The sequence below is a fragment of the Oncorhynchus clarkii genome, chromosome 14, assembly GCF_045791955.1.
Source record: "Oncorhynchus clarkii lewisi isolate Uvic-CL-2024 chromosome 14, UVic_Ocla_1.0, whole genome shotgun sequence".
NCBI classification, from domain to species: domain Eukaryota; kingdom Metazoa; phylum Chordata; class Actinopteri; order Salmoniformes; family Salmonidae; genus Oncorhynchus; species Oncorhynchus clarkii.
Genome location: NC_092160.1, coordinates 13,433,589 through 13,459,610, shown reverse-complemented (window position 1 = coordinate 13,459,610; position 26,022 = coordinate 13,433,589). Strand labels below are relative to the sequence as shown.

The 26,022-nt window shown below is 43.0% G+C and overlaps 1 protein-coding gene across 4 annotated transcripts; it reads left to right on the top strand.

Annotated features, from left to right (window-relative positions):
• The first annotated feature begins 53 nt into the window (after positions 1-53).
• LOC139366317 (TBC1 domain family member 2A-like) lies at positions 54-24,266 on the top strand. Of its 4 annotated transcripts, none has more exons than XM_071103671.1 (16): positions 54-233; positions 8,424-8,937; positions 9,367-9,517; positions 15,110-15,236; positions 16,042-16,157; positions 16,412-16,650; positions 16,920-17,189; positions 17,449-17,574; positions 19,560-19,670; positions 19,829-20,001; positions 20,299-20,611; positions 20,740-20,927; positions 21,882-22,002; positions 22,297-22,482; positions 22,688-22,809; positions 23,523-24,266. In XM_071103671.1, the coding sequence occupies exons 2-16, from the start codon at positions 8,428-8,430 to the stop codon at positions 23,725-23,727; spliced, it is 2,958 nt and encodes a 985-aa protein (XP_070959772.1). In that variant the 5' UTR covers positions 54-233; positions 8,424-8,427; the 3' UTR covers positions 23,728-24,266. The 4 variants fall into 4 exon arrangements, with proteins under 4 accessions (XP_070959772.1, XP_070959770.1, XP_070959771.1 ...); XM_071103669.1 differs by having other exon boundaries at positions 54-558; positions 23,523-24,220; XM_071103670.1 differs by having other exon boundaries at positions 89-554; positions 17,449-17,589; positions 23,523-23,961.
• The last annotated feature ends 1,756 nt before the right edge of the window (positions 24,267-26,022 follow it).

Here is a 26,022-nt window from a genome sequence, read left to right as displayed (position 1 = left end):
CGCGTTCAGAAAGTGGGATTTCCTAGTTCCGACTATAATATGAACGCGGCATCGGGCAACTTTCCAGAGCTCCGACTTTTCGACCTGAAGATCACTGGTGTCATGATTTGACCTCGTTTTTTTCCGAGTTCCCAGTTGTCTTCAAAGCACCAATATTTAGACAACTGCAGAGAGACGTTTTTTGCCAGTGAAATTTCCGCTGCCAGTAAACAGCGCCTACGTGCAAGCCTAAGGTATGTAAGCTACTACACACCTCTGTTCCTATACTGTCAAAATGTTTCGGAAGGGAACGAACTTTACTAGCTTATGTTTTAAGTCTAAAATAAGCTAACTCAAGCAAGCATCAACTGCAAGTAATACATTGTGTAATGTATTGAAAATAGCTTGGCGCGCGCCACCGCCCTATTCCAAGAAGCTCTAGATTGGCGTTGGTTTCTATCGCGCCTGGATCAACCTGTAGGTCCTTGGAACTAATTTTGTTGCTGACTTTCCTTTTTCGGGATCCAGTGAGCATTCCATGGCATGTTATTACTTGGAGAAGGAGTTTAAAACGAGTAGGTAAATATTTCATTTACTGTCGTTTTTACATGTGACTGTGACATTATGGTATAAAGACGGCCATATGTTCGAAATTTTAAAATGTGGTCATATTTCAAGTGTGTGTGTGTGTGTGTGTGTGTGTAAAGATTTTGAAGTGTCTATTTCTACAATTTATGACCTCAGTGCTTTCAAGACAACTGGGAACGAAAAAACGAGGTAAAACCATGATGTTACTTATCTTCAGGTCAGAGCTCTTGAAAGATGCCTGTGTTTCCAACTTGGAATTCCAATTTGGATGACAGATTTTTCAGAATGAGCTCGTTTTTTAAAATAATTACCTAGTTCCCAGTTGTCTTGAACACAAGTGATGCTGCAGTCTAACATGTTGACCACACTGTTGCAAATTCAATGTACACATGCATGTTATTCAATCATTGCACCCACACTGCTCATGAGCATCTGTGTGGCCAGGTGCTAACATATAAATAGTTTTTTTAGGAGGATATATCCACCTGCCATCTCCTCATTGGTTTTTAGAAGCATATGCCCAGGTGGGTGATTGAAAGATGAACGAAGGTCCACACTCCGGTGGGTTGTAGTAATGCTGTAATGTTGGTTGCCAACCGCCATATAATATTCTTCTTTAGACTTTAGTCAAAAGAAGAAAAATAAGCTTGAAGGAAGGAGGAGAGAAAACGATAAACCGAGTGTTTCACGGTATATCTGTGGATTTATTGTTGGAATAGAGGACCTTATGCATTTCAGGTAAAATAACAACCCAATGTTTATATACTAGGACAAATTTGCTAGCAATAACAAGCTAGCTAGCTAAATTGGCATAAATGTTTAATGCTTTTTGACCTGTCCCCAAATTAATGTAATTGGTTCAGAGTTTGTTTTGATATTTCAACCTGCGTGTCCTGATCACTTCCGGTGTGGGTGAACAAAAACAACTTGCCGTGATGGCACTCGCAGACGTGCGGTTTGGTCAGCATGTAAGGCACTACAGAGGCGTCACTACAGACCCTGGTTCGATTCCAGGCTGTATCACAACCGGCTGTGATTATGGTTTGGCCGGGGTAGGCCGTCATTGTAAATAAGATTTTTTTTCTTAACTGACTTGCCTAGTTAAATAAAAACATTCAGTCGGAAGTCTAGGATTTAAAATCAGATCACATTTTAGTTATCACATGCTTCTTAAAGAACAGGTGTAGACTAACAGTGAAATGCTTACTTAGGGGCCCTTCCCAACAATGCAGACAAAGTAAATAGAGAAATAATAGAAAACTAAAAAGTTTAATACACAATGAGTAACGATAACTTGGCTGTACACACGAAGTGCCAGTACCGAGTCGATGTGCAGGGGTACGAGGTAATTGAGGTAGATATGTAACTAGGAATAAAGTGACAGATGATAAACAATACCAGCAGCTTATGCTACGAGTAAAAAAAAAAGTTAGTCCGGGGAGCTATTTAAATATTTATCAGTCTTATGTCTAGGGGGTAGAAGCTGTTCAGGGTCCTGTTGGTTCCAGACTTGTTGCATCGGTACTGCTTGCTGTGCGGGAGCAGAGATAAGTCTATGACTTGGGTGGCTGGAGTCTTTGACCATTTTTAGGGCCTTCCTCTGACACCACCTTGTATAGAGATCCTGAATGTCAGGGATCTCGGCCCCAGTGACGTACTGGGCCATGCGCACTACCCTCTGTAGCGTCTTGTGGTCGGATGCCAAGCAGTTGCCATACCAATTGGTGATGCATCCAGTCAAGATGCTCTCAATGGTGCAGCTGTAGAACTTTTTGAGGGCATTGCCATGCCCTCTTCACGACTGTTGGCTTGTGTGGACCATGTTAGATCCTTAGTGTTGTAGACAATGAGGAACTTGAAGATCTCGACCCGCTCCACTACAGCCCTGTCAATGTGAATTATTATTATTACACCTTTATTTCAACAAAGACCAGACTGAGACCAAGGTCTCTTTTACAGCTGGGCCCTGCATATACATGTTTCCACATACCGTTTAGATACAATGATTAAGAAACTACACAAGACAAACAAACGATCACAGATAACACAAAAAATACAGCAGCAGATTGTTACATTTACACATTGAATGGAGCATTCACAGCCCTCCATTTCCTGTTGTCTACGATCAGCTGCTTTATTTTGCTGAGGGTGAGGGAGATGATGTTGTCCTGGTCTCTGCCCTCCACCCTATAGGCTGTCTCATCATCGTCAGTGATCATCGCTAGCACTGTCGTGTCGTCTACAAACTTAGCAATGGTGTTGGAATCGTGCGCGATCACTCAGTCATGGGTGAACAGGGAGTACAGGAGGGGACTAAGCACACATCCCTGAGAGGCCCCTGTGTTGAGGGTCAACGTGGTGGATGTGTTGTTGCCTACCCTCACCACCTGGGGGCAGTCCATCAGGAAGTCCAGGATCCAGTTGCAGAGGGATGTGTTCAGTCCCAGGGTCCTTAGCCTAGTAATGAGCTTGGAGGACACAATGGTGTTGAACTCTGAGCTGTAGTCAATGAAAAACATTCTCACATAGGTGTTCCTCATGTCCAGGTGGGAAAGGGAATTGTGAAGTGCATTGGAGATTGCGTCATCTGTGGATCCGTTGGGGCGGTATGCAAATTGGAGTGGGTCCAGAGTGTCTGCGATGATGGTGTTGATATGAGCCTTTCAAGGCATTTCATGGCTACATATGTGAGTGCTACGGGATGATAGTCATTTAGACAGGTTACCTTGGCGTTCTTGGGCACAGGGAATATAGTGATCTACTTGAAACATATAGGTATTAGACTGGGTCAGGGAGTGGGTGAAATGTCAGTGTAGACACTTGCCAGCTGTTCAGCGCATGCCCCGAGTACGCGGCCTGGTAATCCATCTGGCACTGCGGCTTTGTGAATATTACTTACTCACATCGGCTATGGAGAGCGTGATCACACAGTCATCGGGAACAGCTGGTGCCGTCATGCATGGTTCAGTGTTGCTTGCCTTGAAGGCTAAGTATTGGCAATCGGCGATTTGTATCAAAGTAGCAAAGCCGAAGACTTTGTTTTGTACAGTGCCCCTCGTCACCACAAATTACTTCAATGATGGCAGTCTCCGTCTAAAGTATGTAGCGAATGACAGAGCAGTGGAAGAATTTAGTGCAAGTCGTAAGACTACTTGACAGACAGAATAGCAACACCAATAGAGCTACAACACCCCTCATTCTGAAATGACACCTTTTCAGAAATGATATGGTCTAGTATGCTCAGTCCCCTTTATATTCACACAACCAATGACCGGTGCATGAGTATTTATTATGGTGTGTGATACCCAGGCCCTGTCCAGACACAACCCCTAGCCCCTTCTCTCAGACACTTGTGGAGATCTGAGAGTCATTGATAGGTGGTGACATGGTGATAGCTCCACCCTCTAACAGACTTGGTATACTTTTTGCCATATTGCTTACACCTGTCCAATCCTCTCAAATCTCCATAAGTGCCGAGGATGTATGAGCTAGTGGTTGTTTCTGGACAGACCCCACAACCCTGTGGGTTTGTGGAGGACGTTCAGCACATCACTTGAGGCATTGGTTGGATGTTTCATTCCATTGCTGGACACATCCTATCAGGCCAATCACCCTAACCAGGTAGTTCTTGTTCTTCCTCAGAATATGGTTGTGAAAAGTTGGAGATCTGCTGTAAACAGTGGAAGGATATTTACATGTCTACTATTCACACACTTGCTTCGTTACAGATAATTAAATGTGGAACCGTTGACTGACTTTGACTAGGGCCATATCTTTAGTTGAGCAATATACAGTGGGGCAAAACATGTATTTAGTCAGCCACCAATTGTGCAAGTTCTCCCACTTAAAAAGATGAGGCCTGTAATTTTCATCATAGGTACACTTCAACTATGACAGACAAAATGAGAAAAAAAACAGAAAATCACATTGTAGGATTTTTAATGAATTTATTTGCAAATTATGGTGGAAAACTTTTGTTATTGACCAAATACTTATTTTTCTCAATACTTTGTTATATACCCTTTGTTGGCAATGACAGAGGTCAAACGTTTTCTGTAATTCTTCAAGGTTTTCACACACTGTTGCTGGTATTTTGGCCCATTCCAACATGCAGATCTCCTCTAGAGCAGTGATGTTTTGGGGCTGTTGCTAGGCAACAGACTTTCAACTCGCTCCAAAGATTTTCTATGGGATTGAGATCTGGAGACTGGCTAGGCCACTCCAGGACCTTGAAATGCTTCTTACGAAGCCACTCCTTCGTTGCCCGGGTGGTGTGTTTGGGATCATTGTCATGCTGAAAGACCCAGCCACGTTTCATCTTCAATGCCCTTGCTGATGGAAGGAGGTTTTCACTCAAAATCTCACGATACATGGCCCCATTCATTCTTTCCTTTACACGGATCAGTCGTCCTGGTCCCTTGGCAGAAAAACAGCCCCAAAGCATGATGTTTCCACCCCCATGCTTCACAGTAGGTATGGTGTTATTTGGATGCAACTCAGCATTCTTTGTCCTCCAAACACAACGAGTTGAGTTTTTACCAAAAAGTTATTTTGGTTTCATCTGACCATATGACGTTCTCCCAGTCTTCTTCTGGATCATTAAGCAGGGGGACACGTCTGGCACTGCAGGATTTGAGTCCCTGGCGGCGTAGTGTGTTACTGATGGTAGGCTTTGTTACTTTGGTCCCAATCACTAGGTCCCCCCATGTAGTTCTGGGATTTTTGCTCACTGTTCTTGTGATCATTTTGACCCCACAGGGTGAGATCTTGCGTGGAGCCCCAGATTGAGAGAGATTATCAGTGGTCTTGTATGTTTTCCATTTCCTAATAATTGCTCCCACAGTTGATTTCTTCAAACCAAGCTGCTTACCTATTGCAGATTCAGTCTTCCCAGCCTGGTGCAGGTCTACAATTTTGTTTCTGGTGTCCTTTGACAGCTCTTTGGTCTTGGCCATAGTGGAGTTTGGAGTGTGACTGTTTGAGGTTGTGGACAGGTGTCTTTTATACTGAAAACAAGTTCAAACAGGTGCCATTAATACAGGTAACGAGTGGAGGACAGAGGAGCCTCTTAAAGAAGTTACAGGTCTGTGAGAGCCAGAAATCTTGCTTGTTTGTAGGTGACCAAATACTTATTTCCCACCATAATTTACAAATAAATTCATAAAAAATCCTACAATGGGATTTTCTGGAGAAAAAAAAATCTAATTTTGTCTGTTGAAGTGTACCTATGATGATGTTTTGTCTTTGTTTTCTATGCAGGCAGGCAGGCAAACTTCGAAACAATCTTTCTTTTGAAAGTTATTACAGCATTGCGTGATGGGCAATGGTGTTCTACACTGCCTTTTTGTGTACCACATTTATTTATATATATTTTTTAAAACGTGTTAAGAACCCAACATTTTTAATCAACCAGGTTGTCACCGAAATAATTATAAATACAGTAACCTTGTGTTTTTTTTGAATGCCAATACTGTTTTCTATGCTTGTTTTCACTTAATACTTTGGGATACAGGTGCACTTGTAGTCAGAAAGGCCTTTTTTTCCCATGTAGGCAACAGTAGGCCTACACAATTTTCTTCATAACCCATTTCATATTTTGCATATTCATATTTTTCATTAATGCATTTAATTAAAGTCTCTTTTTTTGGTGTACATTACACCATTTCTTTCATAGTCTTGTATAAAATGCATTATGCCGAATTTTATTATGGTTGACAGATTGGAGACAAAATGCCCAACTTTACTTATTTTATTGTGTGGTATTGATGAATGTATTTGATTGGGGAATGTGGATACATTTTTATGATGGAAAATTATAATACACACCATAATACATGCACACAAACACTTACACACACTTTGTTTTTACTCATGTTATAGCCTACTCTTGACTTATGTATGAATAATTTAAAAAAATTAAATATTTGTATCTAGTTGTCATGTATTCATTGTAGTTTACATGTTTCAGTAATGAATAACATGGTTAATGGTCCTTAGCTTTGGTATATTTGGCATGTTTATACATATTCTGTATTTCCACCAAAGAAAGCCATAATTAATCAACACAATACTGTAAATGATGGACAGTACCTGTTATAAAACAGAAATTGCCCTCTGTAAATAAATGGTGAGAAATGCTCAGTCTGAAGCCATTCGGCTATGGGTTTCACAGTCCTATAATAATGATACAAGTTATATCACTTTAAAAATAGTTTATTTACAACCTATGGTGTATAAGATGTTGGGAATAGTGGCACGGGACAGTCTGAAATTAAACGCCCTAACCCTAGGCTGTGTTCAATGTCGGCAGCATTTTCCAGTGAGAAATGCTCAGTCTGAAGCGATTTGGCTATGGGTTTCACAGCCCAATAATAATGATGATGATAATCCAAGTTAAATCACCTCAAACATGGTTTATTTACAACCTCTGGGGTATAACATGTTGGGCAAAGTGGTATTGGAGAGTCTGACATATAACCCTTAACTTGAGTTCAGTCTTCACCAATGAGAACCAAGAGGGGCCTAGCTTTGTCCTTCATGACAGGGAAAGGCCTTGATTCTAGGCCATAGAAAATCCTCCATCCATCTCATTGGATCAGAACAGGATGGATTAACAGTGATTCATATTACTGGTTTGCGTCCTTAAAAAAAGATGGTTGTGTTTTGCTGCGTTAATTATCTACCCATATGATGTGGATCATTGTCAGGTTATTAGATGTATAAACTTTAACAAAATAACACCATGGTTATAATAACACTTTAAACGGGTAGTTTTGTAAATGTGTAGAATGTGTTTGTTTCAGATCCACACAACTCATGTAATTTAGAAAGAGAGGATTTTCTTCTGAATAACTGATCGGGGCATTGCACATTCAGGCAACTTTGATGTAAGGCTTGATCACACCCGTAGTGACGACTTCTATCCATCACGCCCATTGTTGCTTATCCATTGTTCACTAGATATATCAATGTAATTACAGAATGCTTCCCACCACTATATCACATAACTAGACGTGAGCTGGACGTGATCCCAACGCTGCCACCAGTGTAGCGAAAGAAAGTGAAAGCTGGGACTGACCAGGGCTCATGCGTGGCAAAGTGAGCTCTAATGGCTGTTGCCTTGAAAGATGAGTAGGCATCTGGGCAGAGGCAGTAGGCCTACAATGCTGGTATTTGCCTTGTTACAGTAGCCTAATTATAAAACATGATTGACACGACCGTAATAATCATCATGAAATGGCCTTGGAAGTGCCATAAGTGTAAGCCAACATAATTCATTATTTTACATGAACCTGTTTAACTGCATTGATATGGCTTACTTGATCATAGTCCAGACTCGTTATAGTTGCAAATACCATGCAGTTGCACCAGGGGAATTTAAACCACAGTTTTTTTTTGCTGGTCTTCTGTTTCCCAACATTTATTGATGAATTGATTTCCCATCGTGAAAATGGATCCCCATTCCCCAATCAAATACCTTTTTTTTATCGATACCACAAAAATAAACAGACAAATCCAACTTTTTACACCATTGGCAACCCTCATGAAATCCGACATAGCACCAGTATGACCATTTCAAAAACGTTGTAGAGTGATGCAAGGAAAAACATGGCAAAAAGATTAGAGACACAAAGTGTAACACTTTTCTAAGCCAATCATATATTAGTTTACAAATGGAGATGAAAATAAAATATTACACATTGAACAGCTTTAGATGTGTTCATGCTGACCCCATTGTCAAAGCCTCACTATCATGTCAAGTCTCCAAGTGGAGCAGAGTGACCTCTCCATTGTAGGCTACCATTGTATGCTTTGTTTTAGTTGAGCTTTTTTTCAACTCCCTCTTGGTCTCTCAGTGTGATGGAGGGAGAGGACCCAGAAGGAAATCCCAGCACTGCCTCGTCTCACTCACTTCCTCCCCAAGCAGAGGCGGTAAGCCCAGCGGATGAGGATGATTGTATCACAACAGGGAGGAACTCTGAAGAGACCGCTACACGCACAAACAGCATGGGCCAGCCGAGTCAGGACCACCAGAGTGAAGGGGTCCCAGCTAAGACTGCTGCCACAGACAACAACCAGAGTCAGTCTGCCACCACCATGGACAACCAAGCCCAGCAACAACCCACTGAAAGCCCGTCTATCACTAAACTATGTGGGTATCTCCTTAAACAAGGAGGTCCCCTGAAGTCGTGGAAGTGGCGCTGGTTCACGTACGAGGAGAAGAAGAGCCAGTTGTTTTACTACAGGACGGCGCAGGATGTGACCTCTTTGGGGAGGATTGAGCTGTGCAGAGCCACGTTCGGTTACCCCCTCCACGGAGAGCAGGGCACCTTTCACATCCAGAACCCTGAACGGACCTTCGTCCTCAAGGTAATGTTTATTTAATCTATACTATAACAGGGGTGGTCAAATCTGAATCTCGAGGTTGGCCGTTCTGCCTGTTTTCTTTTCATCCTGGTAGTTACTTGATTATTAATGTCAGTGGTTGGCCAAAGTCCCTGATTTAGAGGGGATTCACTTCTGGTGCCATCACAAGTTCAACCGGTATCCCCAGGGTTTTCCCAAACGTCTGACTTTGCTCTGAATGTGAGTGTCATCAATATTTCTGAAATGTCATTGGTTTTTGTGGAGGGATGGGAAGACCGCTAAAAGGATACATGAGGCAGCGAAACAGTGGTGCTCCTGTATCTGAATAACGTGATTAAAAATAACAAACATTTTAGAAGTTATGCATTACAGATATTCCGACTTGGGCACACATGTACAGTAGGCTAACAATATATATTCTGTCTGTTTCAGGCAGATAACCAGGAGGCCATGATGTACTGGCTACAACAGCTGCAGCTGAAGAGATGGCAGCACCGAGACCAGCTGACAGGAGAATCCACACGTCACTGCACTGACCACCAGAGACCAGAGGGACAGGGGGAACTACCCACCAGCTGCCCAGGTACAGAAAGACGGGAGGTAGTAGAATGAAGTGGCCCCAGACACTGATCAAGATTATGTCTGGCATGACAATGATCGACAGAGAAGGTTGTTCATGTAGAAACAGATCTGGCAACCAGGCTAAGAATAACAGCTCAGTACCATCATATACCATGCGTGGTTTTATGCTTAGTGAAGCGTTAAAAGATGTGAGAGAAATGTAATACTTCACGTGGAACCATCGGACACATAGTCAAGTTAGCAGTGACTGGAATGTCAATGACCCAGGCTGTATCATATCCGGCCGTGATTAGGAGTCCACTAGGGCGGCGCACAACTGACCCAGCATTGTCCGGGTTTGGCCGTCATTGTAAATAAGAATTTGTTCTTGACTGACTTGCCTAGTTAAATAAAGGTTAACATTTTTTTTTTAATCATGTAACCAGTTGGGTCGTGTTATCTGAGGAAATGTTTTGTTTAAAGTTGATATCATACTAAATTGTACTATGAATACCTTAGGAGATGGGTGTCATATTCTATCAAAGGGGTTTGTCTCAAGTTATTCCACTCCCAATTGACACATGCTAGTTTAGAGGTAATTTATAATATGTACAAGATCCTACACACAGATACAGAACACCCTATGACACCGTTTGATTACAATTGGCAGACTAGAGGTGAAAAACTAGGTGTAATGAACACGATGGGAGACAGAGAGCTGGTTTCAAGCGCAGGGCGCAGCAGGTGTTTATTTGTAAGGGACCACAGGAGAAGGCAGGTAGCTGGGTCCAGGGGCAGGCAGAAGGTCATACATGGGGGGTCCAAAAAGGCAACAGTACAGGCAGAGAAAAGGCTAGTAACGTCGTCCGGGAGATCAGGCAATAGGTTGATAACAGGAAATCCGATTGCCTAAAGTACAGGCAAAAGGCGTCAGTTTTTGCCTTCCTCACTATCATACACTGGAGGATTAAATTACGGGAAAAACAGAGCTCAAATAAAGTGTGTCACAAAACAAACAATATCTCACAATGATGCGGTGCAAGTAACTGAACTAAATAGTGTGTGATAATGACAAACAGGTGATCAGAATTCAGCTGATTGGGATCTGAAGAGTGAGCTGTGTCAGTGGATCTACGTGTTTGAGAGTGAGTTGGAAGCAGACATATTACTAGGCAACAAATTAAGTTAGTTGAATTGAACGTTATCATTTTTAACTAACCATTAGTAATAACTCACAATGTCCAAACAACAACAACAAATTTATTTTGAGTGAAAACAGATGTCAATGCACTGGAGTGTGATGTCAATATTTACCACACTTGTCCCTTGGCTACATAGTCACTTCATGAATCATCAGCAGTCGACTTTGTCAGCCTCTCCCTGGCCTCACTAGGGATTTCCAAATTCTCCCTCTGAGACGTAGCTTCCTGAAAACCTTTTACTCTGGCAGCACACCCACTTCCTTTCAGTGATTCAGCAAATCTACCGTGGGCATCAAGTGTAGCCAGCCAATCAGAGACTTAAACAGAACGTTGGGTAAGTTATTCATCTTAAACTCTCAAATAGGCTTTCATACAAACGTTCTGTCAAAAATTCTAGTTTACATACAAAAATGTTAGTAACAATTGACGTCACTTTAATTTGACAGTATTCTTGTCAGAAAAGAACAAGAATTATTGTAACTGATCATTTTTACACTCGAGGGTTACACTGAGGACACTATTCAGGTAATTGAAACACTCTGAACTTTCCCGATAGAAATACTATGAGTAGAGCTGACTCTGCTGATATGATTCCCTATTCTACATGACAGACGGTCATAACTCTTCCAAACGATACATTTCTATAGGACCGTTCTGTAATGTTGCAGCCTTCGGAACAGGCCCTAGTGTCGTTAAACAGAATGCATGATTGGAGCCATTCCAATGTTTTAAAATGCTTGGAAGATTAACAGACTTCTTCCATGTTCCTCCAGCAAGCCAGTCAGCTGATGTCTGGGGAAACAACTGGCCTATTTGGTCTCTAGTGTTTTAGAACAGAGACCTATGTTTACAAATAATAAGGAAGCTAGCTGTCTTTGCTGCTCATTTCCATCATGTAAAATAAAATATTTCCATGAGTTAAGTCAGGCATTTCTATATAAATATATATATTCAGTATGTGCACTACTTAGATACATTGGCAAACGACTGGCCCTGGCAAATAACTTTTTTCTGTTGCAATAGTTTCTAGAAGAAATTTCATTCTTTGCCAACATTCATGTCTCTACTCTGTAAACCTGTATTGCTGTCGTAAAGGCACAGTATCTGACTAACAAATGGAGGGTTGACTTCCCTTTTGCAGGTAGCCTAGCAGTTAAGAGCGTTGGGCCAGTAACCAAAAGGTCACTGGTTTGAATCTCTGAGCCGACTAGGTGAAAAATCTGTCTGTGCCCTCGAGCAAGGCAATTATTGCTCATGTACGTCGTTCTGGATAAGGGCGTCTGCTAAATGACGTAAAATGTAGATAGACTGGGGAGGGGAACGCAAGAACAATCTAAATCCCTCTGGGAGCTATTCATGGACTTTTAGGGTCATGGCATTTTCATGAAATAGATGAAAGGTTATTTTCACATACACAGGCCTTTATCATTGCAAATAACGAATTCATCCTTCCAGTATTGAATTATCTATTATTATATGCCCCATGGGGGGCGTGTCTGGCCAAGGTTGAGATTGGTAGGTGGGGTTCAGGACAGGAAACAACGTTGATCAGATGTGCTTAGATCTTTCTCTGCGGCGTCTGCAAATTGCAGACAAATGCTCGCTCTAGCTGCGTTGCCGCTTTCATCTCTGAAGACTTGATACCCGTAAACCACTTATCTACTGTTCACATTGTAACTGATCATTTCTACACTCGGGGGTTACACTGAGGACACTGTATTTGGGTAATTGAAATCAATCAAATGTATTTATAATGCCCTTCTTACATCAGCTGATATCTCAAAGTGCTGTACAGAAACCCAGCCTAAAACCCCAAACAGCAAGCAATACAGGTGTAGAAGCACAGTGGCTAGGAAAAACTCCCTAGAAAGGCCAGAACCTAGGAAGAAACCTAGAGGAACCAGGCCAACAACCCGGACAGGAAGATCATGTCAGTGACTCAGTCTGCGTGTCAGTGACCGAATCTGCGTCTCTCACATGAATAGGCAGACCATTCCATTAAAATGGAGCTCTATAGGTGAAAGCCCTGCCTCCAGCTGTTTGCTTAGAAATTCAAGGGACAGTAAGGAGGCCTGCGTCTTGTGACCATAGCGTACGTGTAGGTATGTACGGCAGGACCAAATCAGAGAGATAGGTAGGAGCAAGCCCATGTAATGCTTTGTAGGTTAGCAGTAATACCTCGAAATAAGCCCTTGCCTTAACAGGAAGCCAGTGTAGAGAGGCTAGCATTGGAGTAATATGATCAAATTGTTGGTTCTAGTCAAGATTCTAGAAACCGTGTTTAGCACTAACTGAAGTTTATTTAGTGCTTTACCCGGGTAGCCGGAAAGTAGAGCATTGCAGTAGTCTAACCTATAAGTGACAAAAGCATGGATACATTTTTCTGCATCATTTTTGGACAGAAGGTTTCTGATCTTTGCAATGTTACGTAGATGGCAAAAAGCTGTCCTTGAAACAGTCATGATATGTTCATCAAAAGAGAGATCAGGGTCCAGAGTAACGCTGAGGTCCTTCACAGTTTTATTTGAGACAACTGTACAACTAAGATTAATTGTCAGATTCAACAAAAGATCTCTTTGTTTCTTGGGACCTAGAACAAGCATCTCTGTTTTGTCTAAAAAGTAGAACATTTGCCGCCATCCACGTCCTTATGTCTGAAACACAGGCTTCCAGGGAGGGCAATTTTGGGGCTTCACTGTGTTTCATCGAAATGTACAGCTGTGTATCATCCGCATAGCAGTGAAAGTTAACATTATGTTTCCGAATGACATCACCAAGAGGTAAAATATATAGTGAAAACAGTAGTGGTCCTAAAACGGAGCCTTGAGGAACACTGAAATGTACAGTTGATGCTGTAACCAAGGCTCCTAGTTCAGCAGGGTGTCAGACAGGTACTTCCTATCTCTCTTTCTCTCTCTGTCTGGGCCATGCAGAATCACTTCCTGCAGCTGTCAGTAAGGCTGTAGCTTAAACATTTAGTACACAGATTCTCCAGGGGTCAAAGAGCAGGGCACACTGGAATCACCTGGGACCTTTCAGTAGGCAAACATTGTGGAACTCTAAGATATAAATATTTTACGTAGAACAAACATGTCTCTCAGCTCTATTCACAACATTTTGAAACACTGTACTTTCCAGATAGAAATACTATGAGTATTGATTTTACAGGAATTGAGATGCTAATGTACCTTCATTCAATCTAAATGTGAAGGTAAACTCAATTGGATTTTATCCACTTGGTATTGATTTGACATGGTAGTAGCTACTGTATTACCCAACATTATTACTCCGTAGCTACGCCACACTTTCTTAACTAGTCAATAAAACAAGCACCACCTCTTTTACAATAGTATTTCAACAGTAGAATATGAAGTGTTCGAAGAAGTCTAACCAGGGCCAAATTCAGTAGGCAAAAGTTGTAGAATGTTGCAGATAGAAATGTCATGAATAGAGTTGAGACATGTTTGTTCTATGTAAAATATTTCTATCTTAGAGTTCCACAATGTTTGCCTACTGAACGTGTCGCAGGTGATCCCAATGTGCCCTGCTCTTTGACCCCTGGGTAATCTATGTAATGAATGTTTAAGCTACAGCTCCACTGACAGCTGCAGGAGGTGATTCTGCATGGCCCAGACAGAGAGAGAGAGCGAGCGAGAGAGAGAGGAAGTGCCCGTCTGACACACTGCTGAACTAGGAGCCTTGGTTACAGCACCGCATGGCTACACTACACATACTACAGGCTATTCTGGTCCAATAAATCAACACATCCGTATGATATTTTGAAGCTTAAACGGCTTGTATAAGTGAGAAATCCAACTGTTCAAGTCATAGCTGTCTTGAATATGCATCAATGAACAATGTAAAAGTGACGTTATTGCTAGTTCCCTGTTTTGACTTTGCCCAACGTCATTGAGTTTGCTCCTGTTGTAGACACAACCTTTCCTACCAACTGGTTTGTAAACTGTGAGGTATTTCATGCTTGTCCTGACATGCCCAGAACGTTTCACGACGGAACAGAACAGTATGCTTTGACCGTGGTACTCCTTTGAATATTCCCACGGTCGCCATTGTATTTGTATCTAGCGTGCACAATTTGGTTGCCCAAAAGATATCAGGACTTTTGTCAGTTAATAAAAATATATGAATCTTTTAGACTTTTCAATGGGTCTCACCCCATGGTGTCATAACTTTCAGTTCATAGCAGTACAGTAAGAGCAAACAACTTCATCTCAAGACCAAGTGACCGGATAGTCATGGTCTTTATTCTCTGTATTACAACACATAATATCACTCATTGTCTTCAGCCAGAAGGTTCCTGCTTGTTACATGAGTAGCTGTGTCCTTTGTGTGCCCTGGCTCCAGAGGGCGTGATCCACTGACATTGTTCTTTCCTGTTACTTCCTGTAACGTAGATGACTTCCTGCCCACCATGAAGACCCCGCCAGGCCTCTTGGGTGAGGAGGCTGCCAATCTGCCCGCACCGCAACAACGGGCCCCCCTAAGCAACTTCTCCCTCAAACATCCTCTGATAGAGATTCAGTAGGTTAATTTTATTTTTATTTTTTTCTGCCTATCTTTACCATTCATTTGGCATTGAGGCATATGACTGGACCTGTACAACAGATGGTATGGGATAATAGGGCTGGGAATTGCCAGGTACCTTCACGATACAGTATTATCATGATACTTAGGCGCCGATACGATATGTATTGCGATTCTCAAGATTCTATCTGTATTGCAATTTGATACTGTGATTTTATTGTGATTCGATGCTCCAAACATATTGCTCACCATATGTCTGCTGCAGAGGGACGAGAGAGAGCCATGACAAAACAATCAGTCATGCAAATAAAAGTGCTGAAAACAAAAAGAAGATGGAGAAAAACCAATGAAGGAAAAATACTGGGGTTTTGGTGCAGGTACAGCCAACTAGCGCAAAAGTAACATTGTGATATTGTCAAAACGATATGATGTTGAATCTTCAAAAATATTATCCCAATATGTAACTGTGTAGATTTTTTTTTCTCCATCACTTTGGGATACGTTGTAGTAGTTGACGATTGACTTGATATTCATCGAAGTTATTGATCGTAGACAGAACTGTTTGTGGATATGTGACTACAGATGTTTGTCCTCTGCCAATCGAACATGTCAAGATTGACTTCATAGTGAAAGTGACTTTGAGATTAATGTTTTTTTGGAGGACTTGTACCTTAATCGCTTCATAATAAAGGGATTGTTCTAGTAGCAGGTTTACACTAAGGCTGGCACTTGGGGGTGGGGATGTTGGCGTGCATGCTTATGTGTGTGTGTGTGTTCTCACACATGCGTGCTGCTCCTACAGGAACTCGGTGCACAGTCTTTTTTACAAGCGGTCCTCCCAGGAACTGAGTCGGAGTGTGTTCCATTTGGAGGTGCCTCCTCCCTGGACCTCCTACCAGACAGCCCAGGACAGGCTTGGTATGTCCCACACACACCCTAGCCTCTGGAGATGTTCTCTAATTCTCTGGCATCCTTCTGCCCTCTGTCGGCAGCTGATTGAAATACAGAAGGATCAGGTTTTCTCATTGTCTGATGGCATAATGTCCTCATTGCTCGAGTAACATTGTCATTTTTTTCTCGTCTAAACAAAGAAACATTTTATTTCACAAGTTGGTGATCTCACAGTCCATAATAACCACAGAGCCATAGCTAACCTCCATGCCCTCCTACAGACCCTAGGACTCCCGTTGACCCTCCGACTCCTACCACCCCGCTGCTGTTGGCGGACCCTGCGGGTGAGCGCTCCCCAGGGGAGGGCAGGTCGTTCACATGCCCGTCCCCGAGGATCAGGAGGAAAACGAGGGGCAGCTCTGCCACCATGCCCGCTGCGCTACGGGAAGCTGCTTCAGACAAGACTACCCGCCTTCAGCAGGAGAAACACATGCTGGCTGAGGAGGTCAAGGCCCAGAAGGTTAGAGCTAAGACCAAAGCTGTGCCAGATCTAATAAACCTCCAATATCTTACAAAGCCATGCTTGATTTTCACCCTGCCCTTATCCACTCTCTGACGTCTAGAATGTGGCGTATTGATTGGTTTGATATGCCTACAAATATCTTGAAATTCAGTGTATTCCTTCTCATTTGAATCTGTGCCAGACTAGATGGACTAACCTCACTATTCACCTCCCATCCTGCCCCTGGCTCTACCCTATCCTCTTCCTCCTCCCCTTCCCCCATCCAGGAGCTGGTGTGGCTTCTCCACAAGGCCCTTGAGGCGGCTCAGCTGGAGAAGCGGACCTGCACTGAGTTCCTGGCAGCCGAGTGTGAGCAGGAGCGTCTGGAGCTGTTGAGGCACCGCGAGCGCCAAGCCGCTGACCTGCAGGGTCGTCTGGAGGAGCTGAAGGTCGAGGCAGAGGGTCTGAGGGCGAGCTTGGCCCAAAGGGACACCCACGTGGCCGAGCTGAAGGAAAACGTCACCCTGATGATGGCGAAGAACAACTCCAAACAGGAGGTGAAACCCATTTTTGGGGTCTGGTCTCGTAGTCACAAAGAGTCTCATAGAAGGAGTGCTGATACAGGATCAGTTTAGCCTTATCGAGCATAATGATTATGTGGACAGTGGGGACCTGATCCTGGATCACCACTCCTACTCTGAGATGCCTTTTGAATATGGGCCTGAGTTCTATTTGGCTCCAAGTGTATACACTTCATGATATGATAATGTATGGCATCACTGCCTAATAATATCATATTTTCTGATGTTATCCCAGGTGATCCTGAAGCTGTCAGAGCAGGTGGCGGCCTGCATGACCGACCCAAGACGCACCATGTCCACCACTAATGGCCTGGAGGCCCTGACCTTCCACCAGCTGCAGGAGGACACTGAGAACCTCAAGGTTGGTTTGTGGTTTGTAGGTAGTAGGTCAGTCCAACAACAGAGATGGAATCAAGACTGAAGCCCAGCCTCGACACAAAGACCAGAAGCCTAATTTATAAATGTTGCATACTCACAAAATATGCCCCAAAACATGCGCGTGCCATTTTTTTTTAACGTAAAAGTTGTCATTTATAAAAACTAAACTTGATGTGAGAATGTGCTTATCCACCCACAAACTTTAGACCATGTATACGCACAGTTTCCAGTGGTTGAAGTATTGCATTGCAAGAAGGCAAAGTAGACTATTAGCCTTGTGCAAATGGGGAATATATACTGAATGTACAAAACATGTCTTTCCGTGACATAGACTGACCAGGAGAATCCAGGTGACAGCTATGATCCCTTATTGATGTCACTTGTTAAATCCGCTTCAGTGTAGATGAAGGGGAGGAGACAGGTTAAAGAAGGATTTTTAAGCCTTGAGACAATTGAGGCCACATGGATTGTGTATGTGTACCAATCCGAGGGTGAATGGGCAAGCCAAAATATTTAAGGGCCTAACCGGGTATGGTAGTAGGTGTCTGGCCCACCAGTTTGTGTTAAGAACTGCAACGCTGCTGGGTTTTTCATGCGCAACAGTTTCCCGTGTGTATCAAGAATGGCCCACCACCCAAAGGACATCCAGCCAACTTGACACAACTGTGGGAAGTATTGGAGTCAACATGGTGACTTATTTATAACAACAACAAAAAACTGTAGCTAAATATAATAACTACATGCAATTATCTTTGCATTCTAATTATAATTAGAAAGCTATTTCTATGCATAATACATTCCTCTTTTCTGACTGATGGTTTCATACGTGCGAAATAGCCTATAGACCTACAAGTTAGGATAGGCTGCAGTTCGTTCCATCTCTCATTTAATGGGACCCACTTCACAGTAGTAAATTGATCGGCTACTGGTTTTAAAGTATTTTGCTCTATGGGATCCGATCGAAGCGCAGTGTCACGGTAGAACAGTACGGTTCACCTTTTCCATTGACGTTTTGTAGGCTACGTCTGACTACTGTAATATCACATTTCTCGATTAGCCTAGACAGTATTTCATTTATAAACATAATATATATATATCACAACCATTTCACCTTTTCTGGCCATGAGTTCATATTCCCAAAGTATCCATTTACCGAATTACCATGCGCATTACCATGCTCATTTAGTTTGGCCTATTAGAGAGGCTATTATAATTTCTAGTTTTTGCTCTATGCATCCAAAAGGGAGCGTGGTTTATAACATACAGGTGAACAGACAGTTGATATTTTGCATTGAAGTGTATCGACTACCACTGGTACAGCCTACTGTAGTTTAGATTTTTTTTCTCAGAATGGACAATGTTTCCGTTTTTTTGCACATTTAGGTTCAGGACAAAGTAAATGCAAAACACTATTGAATTCAAACTATATGTTTACAGGTCCACAACAATTTGCAATTGTTTTTGTGTTTCAGAAACGGTCAAATGTCAACGCAAAAGAAAACGACATTCTGCCAACACCTCCCAAAGACATTTGATATTTCCTTTAGATATAACGTGTTGGTCTAATTCCAATACTTCCAAAGTATACAGCAAATAAGGGTGTTATTGCCACTCTAAAAGGTGAATGACGGGCACTATTCAGGAGGAGTTATAATGCGCGTTCATGCGCGAACAGGTTTACGACAGATCTGATTTATAACCAGAAACATGCGTATGCCGTGCTCCCACGTTTAGAAATCTCAATTTTCGTACGTGGCAGTCTTCAAAAAGATCACACGCAGATATTTAGTGTCAAATTTACACAACGGTTATAAATGAGGTGCCAGAACATGTGAGTCTTTTGGAATAGAATCTCTATTCTCTGGTCCAAAAAAACGTAGTTGTAGTACAAATATGAATCATATTTCTTTGCTTATTTAAATGGCCTTCACCCTGCCCTTCCTCTCACTATTAATAATTCTCACACAGGATGACATTGAGGCCTACAAGATCCAGAACAAGTTCCTGAACTCTGAGATCTACCAGCTGACCAAGCTATGGCGCAACAGTTCAGAGCAGGAGAAAAGCCTTATGGTAAAGGTGGGTCTGCCTTGTGAATATGGGTGCTACTCAGTGCCAAATACATCTGCATGTGCTGTTGAAGTGGGTTGTGCTTAAGTGAAACACTGAAGGCCACTACAGTTGATTGAATTGGGACCTCCGTCTCGGTCTTAGGGTGTGCTTATTTTGTGTTGCAGTGTGCCTACCTGGAGGCCCGTAACTGTCAGATAGAGAGTCGTTACCTGGGTGTACTGAGGAAGCTGCAGGAGAGCAAGGCTCTAGAACCAGGCCAGCGGGAGGCTGTGAGGAACCTCATAGAGGACGCACTGAAAGGAGACCTGAACGACGTCCTCAAACTCAACCCTGTCAGGTAACGGGCCCTGGCTCAATACTCTGAACTGGCTTCCTTTCCTTGTCTTTTTGTCTTCTCTGCTTCACTACACTGATAGATGACAGGACCAACCTCTTTTATTTATTTGTATTCTTTATTCATACAGGCGTTCCTTTAAAGATTTACAACAGTCTCTTAAGGGGGACACCTTGTTACAAGAACACATTAAATCACCAATGCAGTCCCACAATGAACAAAAATGAGATTACTATCAATAGTCAATGAAGGCTTAAATCATCTAAAAACAGTGAATGAACACTGATCTCCATTCCTCAGGGAGCACGACGAGTACGGCTTCAAGATCATCCCGGACTATGAGGTGGAGGACATGAAGCTGCTGGCGAAGATCCAGGCCCTGGAGATCCGCTCCCACAACCTGCTGAGGCAGGAGGCCGGGGTCAAACCCTTGTTGGACCGCTGGGCTCAGTACCTGGGCGGCCGCCCGGCCGATGACCTCTGCCCCTCCCCGGAGCTCAAATTCCTGCTGCGGTGTGGCGTGCCACGGGAGTACCGCCCACGGGTGTGGCGCTGGGTGGTAAGGGCACGCACACGCTCGCTGAGGGAGCGCCACCCGGATCGCTATGAGCAGGTGGGTGCTAGTGGATCAGGCTAGTTCACTTCCTTACAATGCATCTCTCAATTTCAGAATCTTTCTCCATCTGTCTGTCAGTCTTTCCATCCATCTATCTACATGAAATCCATCCATTACTGTTTCAGCTGTGCCAGAAGAGCCTTACGTCACCCCACCAAGCCTCCAGACAGATCCAGTTGGACCTACACCGCACGCTCACCACCAATCAGCGCTTTTCCTCACCCTCCAGCCCCACTCTGCAGCAGCTCCAACGAATTCTGCTAGCTTTCTCCTGGCAAAATCCCACCATTGGTTACTGCCAGGGCCTCAACAGGTACTTAAGACTCCCTATATCAGTCAGCAGTGTGCTCAATAAATATTAAATCTAGAGAAATACTGCCACCTAATGTACAAAGCTGTAAACTGATATAAAGTGCAGACTCCAAAACAATGTCAAGTCAAATTTGATTTGTCACATGTGCCCGAATACAACAGGTGTAGGTAGACCTTACAGTGAAATGCTTACTTAAAAGTCCTTAACCAATAATGCTTTAAGAAGTTAAGTAAAAAAAATTAAAATAAATAAAAGTAACAAATAATTAAACCGCAGCAGTAAAATAACAGTAGCGAGGCTATATACAGGGGATACCGGTTAGTCAAGGTAATTGAGGTAATATGTACATGTAGGTCGAGTTAAAGTGACTATGCGTACATAATAAATGGAGAATAGTAGCAGCGTTAAGGGGGGTGAAAACAGTCTGGGTAGCCCTTTAATTAGCTGTTTGGGAGTCTTATGGCTTGGGGGTAGAAGCTGCTAAGAAGCCTTTTGGACCTAGACTTGGCGCTCCGGTACTGCTTGCCGTGCGGTGGCAGAGAGAACAGTCTGACTAGGGTGGCTGGAGTCTTTGACAATTTTTAGGGCCTTCCTCTGACACCGCCTGGTATAGAGGTCCAGGAAGCTTGGCTCCAGTGATGTACTGGGCCGTTCGCACTACCCTCTGTAGTGCCTTGCGGTCGGAGGCCGAGCAGTTGCCATACCAGGCAGTGATGCAACCATGCTACCAACTCAATCAACACAATCTTCTCAATTTAGGGAAGCCTGATTTATAACAATTTAGAGTTTTTTTTTTTTTGTGAAAATCTATGATTAGTCTAAAAATGTGCCTTTTCCTAGATCTGGCTACTCAGACTAGGCTGTAGATATACCATACAAGCTTTCAGACTTCAAAACAATCTTGACAGAATATCCGAGGGCAGTTATGATATTGGCCTGTCCCTCCCCTTTCAGGCTGGCAGCCATAGCTCTCCTGGTGCTGGAGAGTGAGGAGGATGCCTTCTGGTGTCTAGTAGCTGTGGTGGAGACCATTATGCCTCAGGACTACTACACCAAAACACTCATAGCCTCGCAGGTAATGATCTGGCTCGAAGGAGCAAAATATGTGATTTTAAACAACTGTATAGATGTGTAAAATAATTGTTTCTATAGTTCTCTGTAGTAAAAATCTGGGAAGTGGTGCTTTTAGTGGGATTTAATCCGTTTTAGTTCTGCATCTGTTCCAAAACATGGAACTGAAACTTTTAAATTGTGCATACATTTCATGAATAACGTAATGAATTCAACAACATTGCTCATGTCATGCCAATATCTGTTGTCATCTGCTGATGTGACTCAATATGACATGGTGTATGGGTGGATGTTGCAGGTGGACCAGCGTGTGCTGAAGGACTTCATGGCGGAGAAAATGCCCCGACTGACAGCCCACTTTGAGGAGCATAGTGTGGACGTGTCCCTCATCACCTTCAGCTGGTTCCTGGTGGTGTTCGTTGAGAGCCTGCCCAGCGACATCCTCCTGCGGGTGTGGGACGCCTTCCTCTACGAGGGCACCAAGGTACCGCGCTTAAGAGAGACTAGCGCCTGGGCCGAAAGGAAATTCTAGCTCATGGTTATTCAAATGTGGGTCCTGTCTGCAGTATGACTGGTTGTTAACTGATTGACAAAATGATATTGATTGTCCAGAATCTACCCACCTGGTGTTACATTTTTTGTTGTTGCGGCAGTTCTAATGTAAACGTACATGCATGGTTTTGATCCAGGTGATATTTCGGTATGCCCTGGCTTTGTTCAAGTACAAAGAGGAGGACATCTTGAACATCCATGACAACGTGGAGATCTACCAATACCTGCGGTTCTTCACCAAGACCATCTCTGACGGCAGGTGAGAGGTCATTAAAGATCATCCAAGTTCAAACTATGGAGGCTGTGTTCTGAAAGAAAAGGCACTATATTAGATGTTTCTCTAGTGGGATAGGAACCACTATAGTAGAGGTCTTAAACTCCTGGAGGGCTGGCGTGTATGTTTTTGTTACAGCCCAGTACACCTGATTCACCCCTAAGTGGTTTGTGAACGATTCCACTAAATCACATTTAGCTTGTCCTTTTGTATCCTGTTTAATTGTTGTATTATCTTTGTGCTTTTTGCCCTGTACCTACTGAGCCCATTCTTTTTCTGCTGCTCTGTTTAGTCGGAGTGTTGCTGGCAGAGCAGACGGAATAGCTATTTGCTGTAGGCCGAGACGGATGCTCTCACCATATATAAGTCAGATAGCTCAGTTGTCTCAGCTATGGGCTCAACACATGGGAGAAAACGAGGCTCTACAGCCAGAGGAGTGCATTGAGGGCAGCATTCACAGCAGTCTCATATCTCCAAACAAAGAGCAGATGGGATTATCTCTGTCCAATGCATGCAAGTAAAACATGTGTGAGAGGGCTAAGTCTGGTGTTAGGGCCATACAGCTTATGGAGTATTTTTTGTCTATGCTGCTTACATAGAGTTCAATTCTGTGGTTTCTTTGTATGGAAATAAGCAGGCTGAGTAATCTTGGGCTTGTGTCTGTCTCCTGCCTCACTTTACTCTGTTCCCTCCAACAGGAAACTGACCAACATAGCCTTCAGCGACATGAACCCGTTCCCCATGAAGCTGTTGAAGAACCGGCGTGTGCTGCATCTGGAGCGCCTGCAGGGGGAGCTCAGAGAGCTGGAGGCCCAGCAGAGGGAGTTTGTCACAGAGAGCGCAGAGCGTAAGGACAAGGACCTGGACACTATACTTGTCAGCGAGGACGATGAGGACCTGTAGAGACTCTGGACAGAGGGATGGATCCTGTGGAACTAATGGCTCTAATGGTTTTGGAGTTCTAGACTATACAGCCATCTGATTAAGAATGGCCCTGCCGGTACAGATATGACCCACCCAAAGCTCTGGTCCAATACCTATTTTTTTACTGTATGTTATGGTCAAGAACACTACCTGACCAACCTCATTCTCTCTAGATCATATAATAGTGTACATGCACTGCCATAGGAATTAATGCAAAACACACAATGTACACATCTGCGCACTTAATTTAACTACAGTATGTATGTCAACGAGCACACGGCACATAGATTTTTATCTGACATGTTTCACTCATTTGCCAAAAGTCACACTCCAGATTTTGGGTTGCAGCATATTTTGTCCAAATGCAGGATACTTGTGTGTTACTGTTTGGCATTTAGTTTACTTTTCCTGTCATTTGTGTGTCATAACAAGATGTCAACTTTATGTATAAATGTACAACTACGACAGTCAATGACAAATTTACTTTCTCCAATTTATTACCTTAAAAAAAAAAAAAACGAATATACATAAGAAATATAAAAAACAAAACATTGCCCAATGTTAAACAACCTTACTGCAGACATTTCTAAAAGCTACTGTTACACCAGTTAAACTGATGTTGCCTATCCAGAACAGTATCTCTCATTCCTGTGTGACAAGAATAGACGTGCAGTTTGTTTCCAAGAACGAAGAAGAGGTCGACTAACATCTCGAAAAACAGTGGCTTTGTTGCTGAGTAAAGCTATTGTTCTATCTGTTAAGTCACGTGGAGCTAATGCCGTAATATTCACACCCTACAAAGATGGCTCGCCCTGAGGAGCGAGGGAAAAACAGACAGAAAACATGCAAGTCGTCTATGGTCCATCGTTTTGAGTATAGGTACTGGCTTTTACAATACTGGCTCTTACAATACTGGCTCTTCCTTCTCAGTAGTAGGGTATTCTGTCCGCGCTAATAGAAGCTGACAAATCAGGCCTTGCGTCTCAGCTATTCGCAGAGCAGTTTGCTTTACTGTCATGTAAAGAAAAAGAAACCAGAACACCGTCTCTGTGTGGTTCAGTGTCTGATTTTTCCCGTTGTGTGCATCAACTGGTAACGTTGAGTTTGGCAAACAACGCTGTGGGTTATGGCTGGGTGTGTTCAACGTACAAATCGGACAAGGCTGAGTGAAACAGTCCCTCGGTCAAAGTTTTGATCTTCTATGATGGACACATAGTCGTATGAAAAGGTTTGGGCACCCCTCTGAGGCCGCATAATAATTTACTCTGTTATCACAGAAAATGATCACAGTGGCATGCCATTCATTTTCTAATAAAAGCTGAGTACTGGGGTAATGTCCAGACAAAGATTTTTAGTGTAGCAATATTAAGTTATGAAATTAAATCAATGTGAAAAATAGGCTATGCAGAAATGTGGGCACCCTTGTCATTCTGTTGATTTGAATACCTGTAACTACTTAGCACTGATGAATTGGAACACACAATTGGTTTGGTGAGCTCATTAAGCCTTGAACTTCATAGACAAGTGCATCCAATCATGAGAAAAGGTATTTAAGGTGGCCAATTGCAAGTTGTTGTTCTCTTTGACTGTCCTCTGAAGAGTGGCAACATGGGGGCCTCAAAACAACTCTCAAATGACCTAAAAACAAAGATTTTTCAACATTATGGTTGAGGAAGGCTACAAAAAGCTATTGCAGAGATTTAAGCTGTTAGTGTCCAATGTGAGGAACATAGTGAGGAAATGGAAGACCACAGGCACAGTTCTTGTTAAGGCCAGAAGTGGCAGGCCAAGTAAAATGTCGGAGGCGAAGGATGGTGAGAACGGTCAAAAACAGCCCACAGACCACCTCCAAAGTCCTACAACATCATCTTGCTGCAGATGGTGTCACTGCATCGTTCAACAATTCAGCGCACTTTGCACAAGGAGAAGCTGTATGGGAGAGTGATGCGGAAGAAGCCTTTTCTACACACATGCCACAAACAGTCGCTTGAGGTATGCAAACGCACATTTGGACAAGCCAGCTTCATTTTGGAATAAGGTGCTGTGGACTGATGAAACAAAGATTGAGTTATTTGGTCATAACAAGGGACGTTATGCATGGCGGCAAAAGAACACAGCGTTCCAAGAAAAACACTTGCTACCCACAGTAAAATTTGGTGGGGGTTCCATCAGGCTGTGGGGCTGTGTGGCCAGTGCCGGTACTGGGAATCTTGTTAAAGTTGAGGGTCGCATGGATTCCACTCAATATCAGCAGATTCTTGGGAATAATGTTGA